General features: G+C 48.5%; 1 protein-coding gene across 1 annotated transcript in view; it reads left to right on the forward strand.

Moving 5' to 3' along the window:
- Positions 1-18650, forward strand: part of DIS3L2 (DIS3 like 3'-5' exoribonuclease 2) — a 246597-nt gene that overhangs the window by 154756 nt on the left and 73191 nt on the right. The window contains exons 13-14 of the mRNA XM_056850570.1: positions 12137-12244; positions 16352-16585. Coding sequence (XP_056706548.1) covers positions 12137-12244; positions 16352-16585 — 342 coding nt within the window. The remainder of the gene's footprint in view (positions 1-12136; positions 12245-16351; positions 16586-18650) is intronic.

Below are 18650 nucleotides of genomic sequence, written 5' to 3' on the forward strand. Positions count from 1 at the left end.
GTTTTGAAGCAGAGGCTACATGGCCATCTGACAGCAATGCTGATTCTGTGAACTTAGGCAGATCATGAGGGGGAGGGCAGGAAGAGATGAATCATAGAGTTGGAAGGGATCACCAGGGTCATCCAGTCTAACCGCCTGCACAATGCAGGCAGTTCACAACTACCTCCCCCCACACCCCCAGTGACCCCTACTCCATGCCCAGAAGATGGCCAAGATGCCCTCCCTCTCGTCATCTGCCTGAGGTCATCATTGCTGACAGATGGCCACCTTGCCTCTGCTTCAAAACCTCCATGGAAGGAGAACTTACCACCTCCCGAGGAAACCTGATGAGTCAGTTCTCAGCTCTTGTGGCCCATTCTGACATGGCCAGGGTAGTGGCCGGTCGCCACTTTGTGGTCAGGAATTTTCCTCCAAGCCAGTTTGGCCAGGGATCCTGCAGGTTTTTTGCCTTCCTCTGGGCATAGAGAAGGTGTGATGGGGGAATTAGTGGGGAAGGTAGTTGTGAACTTCCTGCGTTGTGCAGGGTGTTGGGCTAGATAACTCTGGAGATCCCTTCCAGCTTTGCGTTTCTGTTTCTAAAGGTGCGTTTTGGTTCAGGACCGTGTCTTCTGGACGGCAGCGCTGCTTCTGTCATATGACATAACTTTTGGACATTGTTGACAATGAAGTCGACTGAGATAGTTTTGCAGATCTGGCTTCTCCATGATCAAACACTGTGGCGGGCTTGGGGGGGGGGGGGGCGAGGAAATCTCCCTGCACTGAAACCCTATAGAGCTGCATAACGAATTCTCCTGAACTGCCTGTCTGGGAGAAAGAGGTAGTTGTGCAAAAGGCTATGGCTTGTTTTGAGAAAAGCGCAAGTCTTTCGCTGTGCTCCTATCGAGTTCTCCAAAACACGCAAACCTAAACAGAGCTCTCCCTCCTGGCACGTCCCTTTGTGTTGTTTTAGGTGGAAAGCCGCTCCACTGGGGAAGGTCAGCCATGAATCCCTACAATATATTTATGGGTCCTGTTTTAGAACGGGGAGATCAAAAGTTGGAACTGGGAGCCGGTCTCCGTGTGGAGTCCAAGAGCTCCGAGCCGTTCACTTCTGACACCAGCAGGTCGTCGGGGGTGTTGATATTTTGATAACTTTTGAGCGAAATAATAAAGAGGGGACCTGAAGTCTGAATTCGTGGAAGTGTCCATACGAAAGGAGAGAGGGAGAAAGGAAAAAAAAGAAAGGAAGCTCTTGAGCAGAAAGTCTTGGCTCGTAAACGAATGGCCTGTTTTCTTTGAGCGGCTTTCAGCGTGCGGGGCCACCCCGTGAATGAGGCTTGGAGGGCCCGTCCCTTAATCGAGGGAGCGGAGCCATCGGGCCACTGTATCGGCAAGCCGCTGGTGGAAGGTCCGTTCTTGGAAGCTGGAAGGAGCCCTGCTGTAAGCTGGGGTTGGGCAGGTGGCCACGGGGGGCCGCTTTGTGGAAATGCTGGGGTTCGCTTTCTGTGAAAACGCGTTTTGTTCTTTGGTCAGCCTCGCTAATGGGCTTTTGGCCGCCCCATTTTGTGATTCCCACTGGTGGTGGGCTTCCCTGGCTGGCCTTCACTTGAACCCGGTGGTCACCCACTCCGCCGCACCCTTCCCTCTTTGTGAACCCTGCTATATTCCCAGGGCCGTTCCAAATTCTGGAAGTTCAGTAGCTCAAAGCAAAACCATCAGTAAGGGACTGGGGGTGAATATGGAGTCAGGGCTGCGAAGATGGTTGGGATAATAACATTAAAACCAAGATTTATTTTTTCTGTGGTGTGCTTCTGTCTCTTGAGATGGAGGGAGGGAGGAAGGAAGGAAGGAAGGAAGGAAGGAAGGAAGGAAGGAAGGAAGGAAGGAAGGAAGGAAAAGTAGAGATTAATCACAGAAGTAGAGACCTGTAGCAGGTCTGGCAGGTTAGTTCACATAAGTATGTGAAACTAGTGTACCTCAACAACTCTGTTGAGCATCTAAGTCCTTCTGCCCCCTAAGCTAGCTGATGTTCTCATTCTCACTCTCTCTCTCTCTCTCACACACACACACGCACAGCACCTGTCATTAGCATATAACCTTTTTTTGTCTATGCTCTGTGTGAATCTTTTCTCCAGCAATACTGACCTTTCACTTTCCTCAGAGTCTGCATTCTCTGTAAGCATTGTTTTGCTAATACTTCTCCTTTAGACGTTGGGATGGTTGTGAACATTCCGTAACTTTGCCGCAGCTCAGCTGACATCCGGGTGGGCTTCTGTGTGACAAATGAGCCACATCCAGATTTGCCTGGCTGAGCGACCTTGGGCTAGTCACAGCTCTGTTACAGCTCTGTCAGCCCCACCTACCTTACAGGGTGTCTGTTGTGGGGAGGGGAAGGGAAGGTGATTGTAAGCCACTTTGATTCTTCCTTAAGTGGTAGAGAAAGTTGGCGTATAAAAACAAACTCTTTTACTTCTTCTTTTTCTTCTCCTCCTCCTCTCCCCCCTCCCCCTTCCATCATGCTGGCTCTCAAGATATTGAGCTGATGAATAATTTGACAGCACAGATGTTAAAGGTAGTTTATTTCAATTCAGTTCAATTCAATAACCTTTAATAGGCATAGTACAAAAAAAAACAGCTCATACAGATTCTCATGAATGAGAACAATTCACACAAATCCCTGCTGAATAAACCAGGGCCCCTACAGAGTATACAATACAATTAAGTGTAAAATATATAAAATGTACCATATTTGGGGGGTTTAAAAAAGGTTATAATAAAGGATTAAAATAATCTAACCATCCAGCCAGACTGATATAATAAACAATGACAATCATGATCATTACCCAATCTCTAGATAAACCACATCACAGCATCAACTTAACATATTAGGCAGGCTTCATAGATCCCCTTCTCAGTAACATTACCAAAATTTTTGCAACCGAGGCAGTTGTTTCAGGCTCGACATCGGACAGTAGAGCAGTTAACATTTGGCTTTTATTATTGTCTAACTCAGTATCAAGCAAATCTAGTAGACAGTCATTACGAAGGCCCTCACCCAGGTGACATTCCAACATAATATGCATAAGTGAGTCTGGATATCCTGAACCACAGAGGTAGAATCTCTCCTGATATGGAATGTGATTAAATCTACCTAGTAAGACCTTTGATGGAAAGGCATTCATACGAGCTAAGAAAAAGGCTCTTCTTTTTTCTGGGTCAGCTAAATTATGAAAATAATGAGCCATGGAGCTAGGCTGGCTAAAGATTCCAGAAAAAGCAGGTGAACATATATACGCCTTAGTAGGGAAAAGGATTTACAGTTCATGATCCAAAAAGCCTTTGCTTGTCAAGCAAAGGCAGCACAGATCAAGTGAAGATGTAACTTCCGTTACACCATCCACTCCATTTCCACGTCCACGGTCATCAACAGGCAGAATTCTGAAAGATGCAGGAATTTGTGCTGTTACAACCGATATCCATGTGCACAAGAGAGGGATAAAATGGAATTTCATCAACTGTTTACGTGGCAGTTCTGCAGGCTGAGGCCCCCAAAGCGTTAGCGTTTTCAACCTACGGATCCTGCTTAAAGGGACCAAATTAACACCCGTCTTTAAAAAAAAACACCAAACAAACTGAACCGCTAATGTCAATTACCGGAGAAGAGTAATAAAACTTTCATTGGAAACACAGCTTGTGTGTTTCTCAGCTGTTTGACACCTTATTTACCCTTATAAATCAACAGAGATTCCCGAGCCTTTTATGATCACTCTTCTGCTGCTGTTTTTAATTTCTGTCAATGTTGCTATGCCTATAATCGTGGTTATCTTTATGAGCAGGACATGTTTGCATCTCCTCAGCGCTCCTTCAGAGAGCCGCCAACCCCTACCGGCAACAGAATGCAGTAATGAGGGATTTCTGCCTTTGGATGAGTAGAGAAAGGCAGGAGAGGAGGAGGAGGAGGTATATGCCAACTTTCTCTACCACTTAAGGGACACTCAAACTGGCTTACGATCTCCTTCCCTTCCCCCCCAAAAAAACAGACACCCTGTGAGGTAGGTGGGGCTGAGAGAGCTCTAACAGAGCTGTGACTAGCCCAAGGTCGCTCAGCTGGTTTCATGTGTAGGAGCTGGGAAGCCAACCCAGTTCTCCAGATTAGCCTCCGCCGCTCATGTGGAGGAGTGGGGAATCGAACCCGGTTCTCCAAATCAGAGTCTGCCGCTCATGTGGAGGAATGGGGAATTGAACTGGGTTCTCCAGATTAGAACCCACCGCTCATGTGGAGGAGTGGGGAACTGAATCCGCGTCTCCAGATTAGAGTCCGCCGCTCTTAACCACTACACCACGCACACCGTTTGCATCTTGCTGCTTGCTTTGTGCGGTGTGCCCGTTGCCATTCAACGCGGCAGTATCCTGCTGGATTTGATCGCTGGCAGGTCTTCCTTAACGCCCCTCCAAGAGCTTTTGCTCTTTCTGAGCGGCTTCCAGCAGTCATGGCCAACCTCACGTAGTAGGTGTGTGAATTATGGGCCGGCTCCCATTGTCAACATGCCTCCCTCGCGGCTGGAATAACACAGCTGGCAGCCTTTGTGTTGAGAGGACGGGCCTTATCGCGCCCCCTCGCCCTCCTGACCTTCTAGTCCGCCCAAGGCCTGCTGATGCAGATGGGAAGTGATTTCTTCCACACTGGGAGGCTCTCTGCAGCCGGTCCCTGTGTCCTTAGCGTTGCCAGGCAATTAGAGTGGATTTACAAGCAGGGATCTGGTGCCAAGCCACAAACGTGATTAAACGTTTTAAGAGCTCACCCGTGAAGGCTTGGTGTGAAGACAGAAAACCCTCTGAACGGTACAGGGACTCCAGGAGTTTTCTTTTCTTTTTCTTTCTTTCTTTCTTTCTTTCTTTCTTTCTTTCTTTCTTTCTTTCTTTCTTTCTTTCTTTCTTTCTTTCTTCCTTCCTTCCTTCCTTCCTTCCTTCCTTCCTTCCTTCCTTCCTTCCTTCCTTCCTTCCTTCCTTCCTTCCTTCCTTCCTTCCTTCCTTCCTTCCTTCCTTCCTTCCTTCCTTCCTTCCTTCCTTCCTTCCTTCCTTCCTTCCTTCCTTCCTTCCTTCCTTCCTTTCCATCCGTCTTCTGATTCTAGGACCAGTTTGCTCATTGCAAATTAGAGATACGAGCAGCATTATCCACGTGACCAAGATCTGAGAGAGATACGGTATAAATGCAATGATCACTGCCCAGAATGGTATAGGAGACTGGCTGATTCTCAATTGAAATGGTCTCCTTTGCTCGAACAGAAGAATTGTTCCCAAGGTTACAGAATAAATTAATAGTACAGTAAGGAACATCTGAGAGCTAGTGTGGTATAGTGGTTAAGGTGTCGGACTGGAACCCAGGTTCAAATCCCCACTCGTGCCACGGAAGATTGCTGGGTGACCATGGGCCAGTCACACACTCCCAGCCCCAACCCTGGCAAGTATTTGGATGGGAGACCTCCAAGGAATACCAGGTGCATGACGCAGAGGCAGGCAATGGCAAACCACCTCTGAAGGTCTCTTACCTTGAAAACCTTACGGGGTCGCCATAAGTCAATGGTGACTTGACAGCCAGAAAAAGAAGAAGAGGAGTAGTAGTTGGTTTTTATATGCTGACTTTCTCTACCACTTAAGGGAGACTCAAACCGTCTTACAATCACCTTCTCTTCCCCACTACAGACACCCTGCGAGGTAGGTGGGGCTGAGAGAGCTGTGACTCGCCCAAGGTTACCCAGCTGGCTTCGTGTGTAGGAGGGGGGGAAACAAATCCAGTTAATCAGATTAGCCTCCGCTGTTCATGTGGAGTGGAGAATCGAACACCGATCTCCAGATCAGACTCCACCACTCCATCTCCAAAAGGTAACATCTACCAGCTGCATCAACAGCATTAAAACTACCAGTAAAACCAATGGTTCTTTTAAAGCCTTGAAGTTGGGAACCATAGAATAGAAGTAATAATCAACGGTAGAAGAATTATATTCAGCCAGGATCGGAGCAGGAAAGGACAAAACCCTACATAAAAACACTGGAAAAATAAGTGTTTTAAATAGAATTCTTCCTAGGGCTGAAAATTTCTCAGACTTTTTTTTTTTGTCGTCAAGTCATTACTGACTTATGGTGACCCCATAGGGTTTTCAAGTCAGAAGATGTTCAGATGTGGTGTGCCGTTGCCTGCCTCCCTCTCCTCACAAGAAGCATCAGAACTCCCCCGCAACAGTGTGTAAAAATGAGTTGAATGGATTGAATTCTTATTATGATTCAGTAGATTCCAGTCTACTCTGTTCCTTCAATAAATTACCACCCCCTGATCAGTTAAAGATGTTAAACAGGTTTGAAGCACTTTATTCTAATTTGAAGTCTCTCACTGCAGCAAGAATAGATATCAAATCACAACAGTGCCAACATCTAAGAACTCATCTGTTCCTTACATTTTCTCTCGAGCCAGCACTATAGATATTGGAGAGGATCCTGATGCTATTGTATCTATTGAGGAAAAAGATCTCTTCCTGAGAGGTCAACAATTCCCATAGAGCCACATTTTACAGTCGAGAAGAAAGCCAGTGCAGTGTTGTGGTTAAAAGCGGTGGTTTGGAGCAGCGGACTCTGATCTGGAGAACCAGGTTTGATTCTTCGCTCCTCCACATGAAGCCAGCTGGGTGACCTTGGGCGAGTCACAGCTCTCTTAAAGGGAGAGAGAGAGAGAGAGAGACCAACACGATCTCCAGGTTATGAGTTTTTAAGAGTCAAAGATACGATGGCTATCTGACGAAGGGAGCAGTGACTCTTGAAATCTTATTCCCTGACAATCTCGTTGCTCTTAAAGGTGCTACTGAATCTCATTCTTCTCCTATAACTGCGACTTCCACAGATCCAAAGCCTAAATGAAAGCAGCATTGCTTTATTTTTTAATGTTCCATTAACTAGAGAAGAATAATAATTAGGCAGTGTGAATGACAAACAAAGCAGCAAATAGTCGAGGCAAGCGTTAACAAGATGACTCTGCCAACACAGTGACACACACTAGGCATCAAAGCAGGCATGATGTTGTGAGAAAAAATGGTTGTGAGTACAGCAGGTACACATGGTAAACTCGTGTGTGTGTGTGTGTGTGTGTGTGTGCAAGAAGTTGGCTGGATCCACCTTGTAATTTGACTGCACCACTGATCTTGTCAGCATGATGATTATGTAGTCGTGCGTTGACATGGAGCTTTAAATGTGTGGGATGGGTCCCTTCTCCGAGACATTTGCAATCTAAAATTTGCCATAAGTGGAGGGAGGGAGTTGGAGGCTGAAATCAACAGGGGATGGATGTTTGTTTAATCCGGTTAACACATGTTTCATTGCGGAGGTATAAGGGGAAAGGCATCTCTCTGCAATGAACTCTCATCTTTTAAGCCTGGATTTCAGCCAATCTGATGGCTGTTATAGTGTTATAACAGTACTCAATTGCCAGTTCAATTTTTTTAAATGCACAACTGGAAAAGACCCACTGGATGTGGGGCTGCTGCTGGGGGAATGGTGCAGGGGAAATGTGGGGAAACCTGTCATGGGGACGCCCCTTTGGCACTGTGCCATCTCAGTTGTTGCAACAGCGATGAGGAAAGAAGAAGAAGAGTTGTTTTTTATACCCTGTTTTTCTCTACCTTTAAGGAGTCTCAAAGTGGCTATACAATAACCTTCCCCCTCTCCCCCCCCCCACAACAGGCACCTTGTGAGGTAGGTGGGGCTGAGTGAGTTCGGAGAGAATTGTGACTGGCCCAAACATCACCCATCTGACTTCATGTGAAGGAGTGGAGAGACCAACCCGGTTCTCCAGATTAGAGTCCGCCGCTCAAGTGGAGGAGTGGGGAATCAAACCTGGTCCCCCAGATTAGAGTCCGCCGCTCTTAACTGCTGTCCCTTTTACTCATTTTGGTTGCCAAGTTTGGATTGCTTTTTGCACAAGTATGCATATTTGCCTGTAAATTGCATAACCAGAGAGAACTCTATGGAACCCGTTTCTAAGTTGTAGATGTATAAAACACTAAAATGCAATATCCCAGGAATACGATTTGTCTTTTTCACGCTGCTTCTTTCTTCTCCTGCTGCCTTCCAAGGGGCTTGGTGAGCTCCCCCTTGATCTCAGGGAAACTAGAAGAGAAAGCTGTTGAAAAGTTAACATTTTGACTGCGTAAACCCTCGCTGGCTGTGTGAAGCCTGAGCCAGGTAATGAACTGTACAGAAGCTTGGCTCTTGGGAAAGGGGCTTTCCTCTATCAAGGACACGATCGTCTGCCATAAAGTTTGCAGCGATGTCTGAAAAGGGGAATTAGGGATGATGCTTGGCTGTAGCAAAGGCCCACCAGTAATTTCCAGAATTTCTCAGCGTAATAGCTGTGTGCGTACACCGCTCCTGCCTACTAGAACGACTTGCAAAGGAAATGCCGTCTGACTAATATGACCTAATATGAGAGCCAGCGTGGTGTAGTGGTTAAGAGCGGTGGTTTGGAGCTGTGGACTCTGATCTGAAGAACCAGGTTTGATTTCCCACTCCTCCACTTTTTCGGCAAAGGCTAATCTGGTGAACTGGATTTGTTTCCCCACTCCTACACGTGAAGCCAGCAGGGTGACCTTGGGCTTGTCACAGTTCTCTTAGAGCTCTCTCAGCCCCACCTACCTAGGGGAGGGGCCGTGGCTCAGTGGTAGAACATCTGCTTGGCATGCAGAAGGTCCCAGGTTCAATCCCCGGCATCTCCAATTAAAGGGACTAGGCGAGTAGGTGATGTGAAAGACCTCTGCCTGAGACCCTGGAGAGCCGCTGCCAGTCTGAGTGGACAATACTGACTTTGATGGACCAAGGGTCTGATTCAGACCAAGGGTCTGATTCATGTGTAACCCCCTTTTCATGCGTACCTCACCTTTCTGTTGTGGGGAGGGGAAGGGAAGGTGATTGTAAGCCGGTTTGATTCTCCCTTAAGTGGTAGAGAAAGTCAGCATAGAATAACCAACTCTTCTTCTGATTCAGGGGTCTCCAACCTTTTTGAGCCTGCAGGCACCTTTGGAATTCTGACCCAGCAGGGTGGCCGTAAACAGAAAATGGCTGCTGCAGAAGGCGGAGCCAGCCACAAAATGGCTGCCGCGGCTTACCTTCTGCCGCGCAGTGAAGATTCTTGAGCTGTGGAGGCAGCTGCCGCCAAAGCAACGCTTTGAACAATCCTCACAGCCAATCAGATCTCCAGTGGCCTAGCATAAGCCTCACTGGGCAAAAGCCCCACCTGGCCCTGCCCACTTTCTAAAAACACTTGGCGGGCACCATGAAAAGGGGTTGCGAGTGCCATGGTACCCACGGGCCTCGTGATGGGGACCTGGGTCCTAGTGGCTGTCGTTACGCTTGGACCAAGAAAGACCTGGGTTCAAACCCTCCTGGCCCACAGGGTTTGCAGGATGGCCTTGGGCTAGTTACTCTCTCCTGGGATTTTTGCAAGGTTAAGATGTCACTCTGAGCACTACTGAGGGAGGGCAGAGTATCTTTATCCTTTATCCAACGCTCCTTGAAGACATCTTGGCCATCTTCTGGGCATGGAGTAAGGGTCACTGGGGAAGTTTGGTGGGGGGGAGGTAGTTGTGAATTTCCTGCATTGTGCAGGGGGTTGGACTAGATAAGAACATAAGAAAGGCCATGCTGGATCAGACCAAGGCCCATCAAGTCCTGCAGTCTGTTCACACAGTGGCCAACCAGGTGCCTCTAGGAAACCTACAAACAAGACGACTTCAGCAGCATTGTTCTGCCTGTGTTCCACAGCACCTAATATAACAGGCCTGCTCCTCTGATCCTGGAGAGAATAGGTATGCATCATGACTAGTATCCATTTTAACTAATAGCCATGAATACCCCTTTCCTCCATGAACATGTCCACTCCCCTCTTAAAGCCTTCCAAGTTGGCAGCCATCACCACATTTTGGGGCAGGGAGATCCACAATTTAACTATGCGCTGTGTGAAGAAATACTTCCTTTTATCTGTTTTGAATCTCTCCCCCTCCAGTTTCAGCAGATGACCCCGCATTCTAGTATTATGGGAGACGGAGAAAAACTTCTCCCTGTCCACTCTCTCCAAACCATGCATAGATGACCCTGGCGGTCCCTTCCAACTCTATGATTCTATGATCCATTGATCTTGAGCAGCGTAATTTTAAATCTAATGTTTGAGGGATATAAGGACTGAAATAAATCTTGCCACTGACAACATAGCCTTGGGATCCCTGTCACTTAATAAAAAAGGCATTATAATTGGACACAGAGGCATTAGATTTATATGTTAAAAGGGGAGAGTTATAACGTGATCTAAGTTCCTCAGGGGGGGAGGACCAACATAGCCCACAGGTGACTAGAAGAAGCACTGATGAGAATAATGCCAGCCTTTTGCACCCTCGCTTAACTGAACGGCAGCCCCGCAGCAGCCTGCTTCTGTTTGCTCACCGCCTACCTTTTCCACTCCCTGCACTCTTTGCTTGGAGGTGACAGCTGTCGTGTTCCGCCTTGCGGTGCGTTTATTGCCTCGGAAAAGGTCGAGTCAATTTGGGAAACAGCATAAAGGGGGTCACAGATGTTCATTTACTCACCTGGTGTTGCTTATACATTGTCAACCAAGCCATGGGCATGGAGTAGGGGGTCACTGGGGGCGTGGGGGAGGGGAGGTAGTTGTGAATTTCCTGCATTGCGCCAGAGGTTGGACTAGATGACCCTGGTGGTCCCTTCCAACTCCGTGATGGGTTTGAATCCCCACTCGACCTCGGTGGTGGCCTTGGGCGGGTCGATCGGCCCTGTCTGCCCCACAGGGCTGAAATGGAACAGGGCTCTCCAGATTAGCGTCCACCGCTCATGTGGAGGAGTGGGGAAACAAACTTGATTCTTCAGATTAGAGTCCGCTGCTCGTGTGGAGGAGCAGGGAATCAAACCCGGTTCACCAGATTAGAGTCCGCTGCTTGGGTGGAGGAGCAGGGAATCGAACCCAGTTCTCCAGTTTAGAGTCTGCCGCTCTTAACCACTATGCCACACTGGAGGAAGGGAGTAATCCTGTTCTAACATATTATGTTGCTTTGCCGAGCCCAAAAGAACGTCGTTCAAGGCTCCTCTGGCCGTTGTTGAGCAAGTGACCACCACTGGTTGAGGTGTCTGGTTTTGCAGGTGGAGTGGGGGGGGGTCTGAAAATTCTGTGTCACTCAAGATATTTTTTTAACTTTCTGTGATGAGACCTGCTCCAGCACATACCGGTTTCCTCCAGCGGTGGCCAGCAAGAGACCACTGGACGTGCCCAGATCTTGACCATCCTAGTGTTTGGTACGCAGAGGCGTACTGGTGCTGAATGCCTCAAGTGGGAATTTGCTGCTGGAGGACGTAATGATGGCATAGATAGCTTTGAAAGAGGTTTGGACAGATTCATGGAGGAGAGGACTGTCTGCTACTACTAGCCATGGTGCCTAAACGAAATGTCCACACTCAAAGGCAGGAAACCTCTGAATACCAGCTGCAGGAGGAAACTTCAGCCTTGGCCTCTATGCCATGTTGTTGGACCTCTAGAGGAATCGGATAACCACAGTAGAAAAGAGCAAGCGTCCAGTAGCACCTTAAAGGCTAACACAATTTCTGGCAGGGTATGAGCTTTCGTGTGCCACAGCTCACTTCTTTAGATACTCATGGAAGCTCATACCCGGCCAGAAATCTTGTGAGTCTTTAAGGTCCTACTGGACTCTTCCTCTTTTCTACCGCTGCAGACAGACTAACGCTGCCACCCATCACGGTCTGTCTCCATGAATAACCACAGTGTGAGACAGGACGCTGGATTAGATGAACCACTGGTCTGATCCAGTACGGCTCTTCTGATGTTCTTGTGAATTGTGGTTTCGCAATCGTTGGCAGATTTCTTCTTTCAACCTGGCGGGGTGGGGTATATGCTACAGACCACCCAAACTCCCTCTGGAAAGGGGGTCCCTGAGTTGAGCGTTGTGCGTGAGGCATCTTTCTCCTGGCTCGTCCTGGCCAATCCCACAGCCTCCCACAGTTTGTGGGAAAGGGAAGCAGTTCCCAGTACTTTGTGAGGAGCTTTTCCCGGGGAGAGCAGACGTCTTCTTACCCGCGGTCCTTTTTCTCCTCCTAGGTCATCCCCATGCTGCCGAGATTGCTTTGTGAAGAGCTCTGCAGCCTCAATCCCATGGCCGACAGGCTCACTTTCTCCGTCATCTGGAAGCTGACTCCTGAAGGCAAGGTAAGGCTGCCGGTGCTTTCAGGCTGCATTTCTCCCTGGGGCTGATCTGTTGGTTGGTTGGATTCCTGGGATCCCCCAAGTGTGTGCCTCCATGATTTCAGAGGGGAGTTTTTTAATATATATTTTTATTATATGATATTGATAAGAACAGAACATAAAAGATAAACACGACTTAGATTACTACAGATTAAATAGAAGGACTAATGCCAAAAAAACTCCTTTGAAGATAACATAGTGAACATAATATATAAGAACATAAGAGAGGCCATGCTGGATCAGACCAAGGTCCATCAAGTCCAATAGTCTGTTCCCACAGGGGCCAACCAGGTGCCTCTAGGAAGCCCACAAACAAGGCGCCTGCAGCAGCATTATCCTGCCTGTGCTCCATAACACCTAATATAATAGGTATGCTCCTCTGATCCTGGAGAGAATAGGCATGCATCGTGACTAGCATCCATTTTGACTAGTAGCCATGGATAGCCCTCTCCTCCATGAACATGTCCATTCCCCTCTTAAAGCCTTCCAAGTTGGCAGCCATCCCCACATCCTGAGGCAGGGAGTTCCACAATTTAACTATGCGTCATGTGAAGAATTTTGTGAGTCCCAAATTGATGGGGCTCTGTACATAACCGTTCCATAGCTCTGTTGGTCTCCATATCGTGACCATAGCTCCATTTGGACCTGATCCAAATCTTGATTTCTCAGTAGCTTCTCTCTTGGGGCAGAAGCCCCTGCCAGTTCTTTTGAAATGATTCCCTCTTTGATTCATGGCCAGGGGCTGTGCTCGGGCTGCCCCCGATGCTGGAAGATGGCTTTTAACGGGAAATGGGCCTAGGCCACAAGACCGTTAGCTGAGATTTGCGTGGGTTTCTGGAATTAATTCACCTCAGGATCAGCAGTGGGTCAAGGCCGCTAATAGCTCTGAGCTGTCGCGGGTTGAATTCTAATGGTGCGAGGCAAGATAAATGAGGCCCTTGGCTTGCGGTGGTTGTTACCGACAGGCCGGGATTTGGAGATAGGGGAGAAGATGGAAGGCCTGGCTTAAGAGCCATTTGGTGGTTCACGCTAAGAGGGCTCGTCACTTTTCACGGAGGGTTTGTGCGGCACGTGATTGTCTTCATCAGCGCGGCGCTTGGTTTCAACTCCAAGCGGGTTTGCCGGAGGGGAAGCTGAGAAACCGCTTTGCTTTGCACAGTAAAATATATGAACTGTTTATTCCTCATTAGCTGGTTAATTATTTGTCTCCCGTTTGGAGCTCAGGGGCTGATGACTCAGCTTTTAGAGAGAGAGAAGTGAAATGTCCCTTGGTAAGGGAGAAACATTCTGCCTCTCTTTCCAAGCTGTTTAGCTTGGAAAGAAGGCGGTTAAGGGGAGACATGGTAGAGGTCTGTAAAATCATGCATGGTGTGGAGGGAGTGGACAGGGAGAAGCTTTTCTCCCTCTCTCATAATACTAGAACTGCTGAAGCTGGAGGGAGAGAGATTCCAAACAGATAAAATGAAGTATTTCTTCACACAACGCATAGTTAAATTGCGGAACTCCCTGCCTCAGGATCTGGAGATGGCTACCAACTTGGAAGGCTTTAAGAGGGGAGTGGACATGTTCATGGAGGAGAAGGGTATCCATGGCTACTAGTCCAAATGGATACTGGTCATGATGTATACCTATTCTTTCCAGGATCTGAGGAGCATGCCTATTCTATTATTAGGTGCTGTGGAACACAGGCAGGATGGTGTTGCTGCAGTCGTTTGTCTTGTTTGTGGGCTTCCTAGAGGCACCTGGTTGGACCCTTTGGGAACAGACTGCTAGAGTTGATGGACCTTAGTCTGATCCAGCAGGGCTGTACTTATGTTCTTATGTTCTCTCCCTCAAATTTGGTCATCTTCCATTGCTTCTCTTCTTTCATAACATCTGTTTTTTCCTACTATATTAAGAATATAAGAAAGGCCATGCTGGGTCAGACCAAGGTCCATCAAGTCCAGTAGCCTGTTCCCACAGTGGCCAACCAGGTGCCTCTAGGAAGCCCACAAACAAGACGACTGCATCCTGCCTGTGCTCCACAGCTCCTAATATAATAGGCATGCTCCTTCCTCTAGGGTGCTCAGGACAGTGAACGTGGGTATTCCTTCCCCTTTTTGTCTTTACGACAACCCTGGAAGGTAAGCAAAGCTGAGGAAAAACAACCAGCCCAAAGTCACCCAGGGACAGGGTTGCCAGGTCCCTCTTTGGCATCGGTGGGAGGTTCCTGGGGCGGAGCCTGAGGAGGGCGAAGTTTGGGAAGGGGAGGGACTTCCATGCCATAGAGTCCAATGGCCAAAGCGGCCGTTTTCTCCAGGGGAACTGACCTCTGTCGGCTGGAGATCAGTTGTAATAACAGATTTCCAGTTAGTACCTGGAGGTTGGCAACCCTACCTAGTGAGAAGGAGAAGAGTTGGTTTTTATATGCCGACTTTCTCTACCACTTAAGGGAGACTCAAACTGGCTTACAATCACCTTCCCTTCCCCTCCCCACAACAGACACCCTGTGAGGTTGGTGGGGCTGAGAGAGCCCTAAGAGAGCTGTGACTAGCCCAAGCTCACCCAGCTGGCTTCATGTGGAGGAGTGGAGAAACAAATCCAGTTCACCAGATTAGCCTCCGCCGCTCATGTGGAGGAGTGGGGAATCAAACCCGGTTCTCCAGATTAGACTCCACCGCTCCAAACCCAGCTTCGTAGCTGTATGGGGATTTGAACCCGGAGCTGAAAGAGGGTGGGGCCAATGGCCAGGGCTTGTTATTACCTGCTTTCATTAAAATCAAGACGTTTTCCATTACAGGATCAGGAGTTCTGATAAGCACCTATGCTGTGCTGCGGTTCCATTCCCCTGTCAGGCTTCCTTTCTTCCCAGGAGGTGTGAGGAGGGAGGCATTCCATTTGGCTCCGTCCTCCTGAGGCAGAGATTTTGGGTTTGGCTTTGGTGGCCATTTTGGGGTGGCGCCCACCACCCTCTCTCAAAATTCCAAAGGTGCCCACAGGCTCAGAAAGGACGGGGACCCCTGCTCTAACCAGCGCCAGTGTCAGAGCCAGCGTGGTGTAGTGGTTAAGAGCAGAGGACTCTGATCTGGAGAACTGGGTTTGATTCCCCACTCCTCCACATGGAGCCAACTGGGTGACCTTCGACCACTCACAGTTCTCTCCAAACTCTCTCAGCCTCACCTACCTCACAGGGTGTCTGTTGTGGGGAGGGGAAGGGAAGGAGATTGTAAGCCGGTTTGATTCCCCTTAAAAGCTATAGAAAGTCAGCATATAAAAACCAACTCTTCTCCTCCTCCTTCTCCTTCTCCTCCTCCTCCTACTATGTGAGACCTGGGCTGTGAAGCTCAGCAGGTGGCCATGGTTTCCATGTTGTCTCTCAGCTTAACCTACTAAAAGGATAGGGGTGTTTTATGGGAGACTCTAAGCATAATATCCTCATAATCCTTTCCCTTAGCAGCAGAAGATAGGAGTTGCATTAATAGGTTTAAATTACGGGCACAAAGGTACCGGCTGGATATTAGGAAAAGGTTTTTTACAGTAAGAATTGTTCAATGGTGGAATCAGCTACCTAGGGAGGTGGTGAGCTCCCCCTGACAGGCAGCCTTTAAGCAGAGGCTGGACAAGCACTTGTCAGGGATGCTCTAGGCTGATCCTGCATTGAACAGGGGGTTGGACTAGATGGCTAGTTTGGCCCCTTCCAACTCTATGATTCTGTGGTTGCTCTCTTGAAGTATTTGAAGGGCTGTCTCTTAGAGGAGGGCAAGGAGCTGTTCCTGTTGGCAGCAGAGGATAGGATTCGCAATAATGGGGTCAAATTGCAGGCGGAGAGGTACTGGCTGGATATTAGGAAAAACATTTTTACAGTACGAGTTGTTCAACAGTGGAATCAGCTCCCTAGGGAGGTGGTGAGCTCCCCCTCACTGGCAGTCTTTAAGCAGCGGCTGGACAAGCTCTTGTCAGGGATGCTCTTGACTGATCCTGCGTTGAGGAGAGGGTTGGACTAGTTGGCCTCTATGGCCCCTTCCAACTCTATGATTATGTGATTCTCCTGCTTCTTAAGAGCCGTCTCTTAACTTGCCCTTGACTTTGCAGATCCTTGACGAATGGTTTGGGCGGACGACGATCTGTTCCTGTGCCAAGCTCAGCTACGACCACGCCCAGAGCATGATCGAGAACCCGGAAAAGGAGTTGACGGCAGAGGAGCTCCCACCTGTGTCTCCCCGGCACTCAATCAACGAAGTCCGCCAGGCCGTCCTGAGCCTCCACCTGATCGCCAAGCAGTTGCGCAAGCAGCGCTTCGTCGACGGCGCTCTCCGCTTGGACCAGGTCAGTGATCTCTTTGGCCGGGGATATCCGGCCCCTGCGGGGGCCTCCATAATGATAATATATTTGTGTGTGTGTTAAGTGCTGTCAAGTCACTTCTGACTCATGGCGACCCTATGAATCAACGTCCTCTAAAATGTCCTATCCTTAACAGCCTTGCTCAGGTCTTGCAAATTGAGGGCCGTGGCTTCCTTTGTAGAGTCAATCCATCTCTCATTGGGTCTTCCTCTTTTCCTGCATTTTACTAGGTGCTTATCCATAAAAGCATATTCCCCTCAAATGCTTCTGTGGTGGAATTTCTTAAGCTACCCACCTTGACCATCTTTGCTTCCGACTTGTGGTGACTCTATGAATCAGTGATCTCCAAATTATCCTTATCTTTAACAGCCTTTCTCAGGTCTTGCAAACGGAGGGCTGTGGCTCCCTTCATTGAGTCAATCCATCTCTTGCTGGGTCTTCCTCTTTTCCTGCTGCCTTCAACTTTTCCTAGCAGGATTGTCTTTTCCAGTGACTCTTGTCTTCTCATAATGTGACCAAAGCAGGACAGCCTCAATTGAGTCATTTTAGCTTCTAGGGTCAGTTCAGGCTTGATTTGATCTATAACCCACTGATTTGTTTTTTTGGCGGTCCATGGTATCCGTAACACTCTCCTCCAACACCACATTTCCAAGGAATCTACTTTCTTCCTATCAGCTTTCTTCATTGTCCAGCTTTCACACCCCTACGTAATAATAAGGAATACGATGGCAGGAATTAACTTGATCTTGGTTGCCAGTGACACATCCTTACACTTCAGAATCTTTTCTAGCTCCTTCATGGCTGCCCTTCCCAGTCTCGATATTTATTTAGCTCCTTTCAAACCATCCACTGGCTATAATCTTTACATCATCTGGCAAGGTGCATCAGCACTGTTAGCCCACGTTGCAGATGGGGGGGGGGGGCTGAGGCTGAGAGAAGGTAGCTCATCTGAGGACTCCGTCTTCCCCTCTTTTCTTGTAGGGGTCCTTGGAGTTTTGAGTACTGTGCAGCTGTTGGCAACCAGAATTCTTGAGTATCCATGGGGCGCTCGCTCCTCAGGACAGAGGGGATGACTTGTTTTTAGGGGGGCAGCAAGCAGCTCTCGCCCCATGATGTGGTGATGGCTGCCAACTTGGATGGCTTTAAGAGGGGCGTGGACATGTTCATGGAGGAGAGGGCTATTCATGGCTACTAGTCCAAATGGATGCTAGTCATGATGCATACCAATTCTCTCCAGGATCAGAAGAGCATGCCTATTATATTAGGTGCTGTGGAACACAGGAAGGAGAATGCTGCTGCAGTTGTCTTGTTTGTGGGCTTCCTAGAGGCACCTGGTTGACCACTGTGGGAACAGACTGCTGGACTTGACGGACTTTGGTCTGATCCAGCATGGCCTTTCTTATGTTCTTATGAGCATGCCTATTATATTAGGTGCTGTGGAACACAGGCAGGACAATGCTGCTGCAGTCGTCTTGTTTGTGGGCTTCCTAGAGGCACCTGGTTGGCCACTGTGGGAACAGACTGCTGGACTAGATGGGCCCTGATCTGACCCAGCAGGGCTTTTCTTATGTTCATGCCTATTCTCTCCAGGATCAGAGGAGCATGCCTACTCTATTAGGTGCTGTGAAACACAGGCAGGATGGTGCTGCTGCAGTTGTCTTGTTTGGGGGCTTCCTAGAGGCACCTGGTTGGCCACCGTGTGAGCAAACTGCTGCACTTGATGGACCTTGGTCTGATCCAGCAGGGCCTTTCTTATGTTCTTATGAGAGGCCTCTGTTTCAGAATTGGAGGGCAGAATTGGATTGCTGGCAAGGAACCGGAGAGGAGAAGGAGCCATAGGCAGACTGCTGGGGGCAGGGAGAAAGCCACGAAGGGCATTGAGACTGCTGCTCAAAGATATCCACGAAGAAATTAGTCAAATAAGGTGCTGCTTGAGGTATAAAAGGAGATGGCAAGAAAAAAAGGGGGCCACACCAAAACAAAATGAGGGCAAAAAACCCCAAACATCACAATAATTGGTACAAGGGGAGTGTATTTTAATAAATGGCTT

This window comes from Euleptes europaea, chromosome 5 (genome assembly GCF_029931775.1).
Source record: "Euleptes europaea isolate rEulEur1 chromosome 5, rEulEur1.hap1, whole genome shotgun sequence".
NCBI lineage: Eukaryota > Metazoa > Chordata > Lepidosauria > Squamata > Sphaerodactylidae > Euleptes > Euleptes europaea.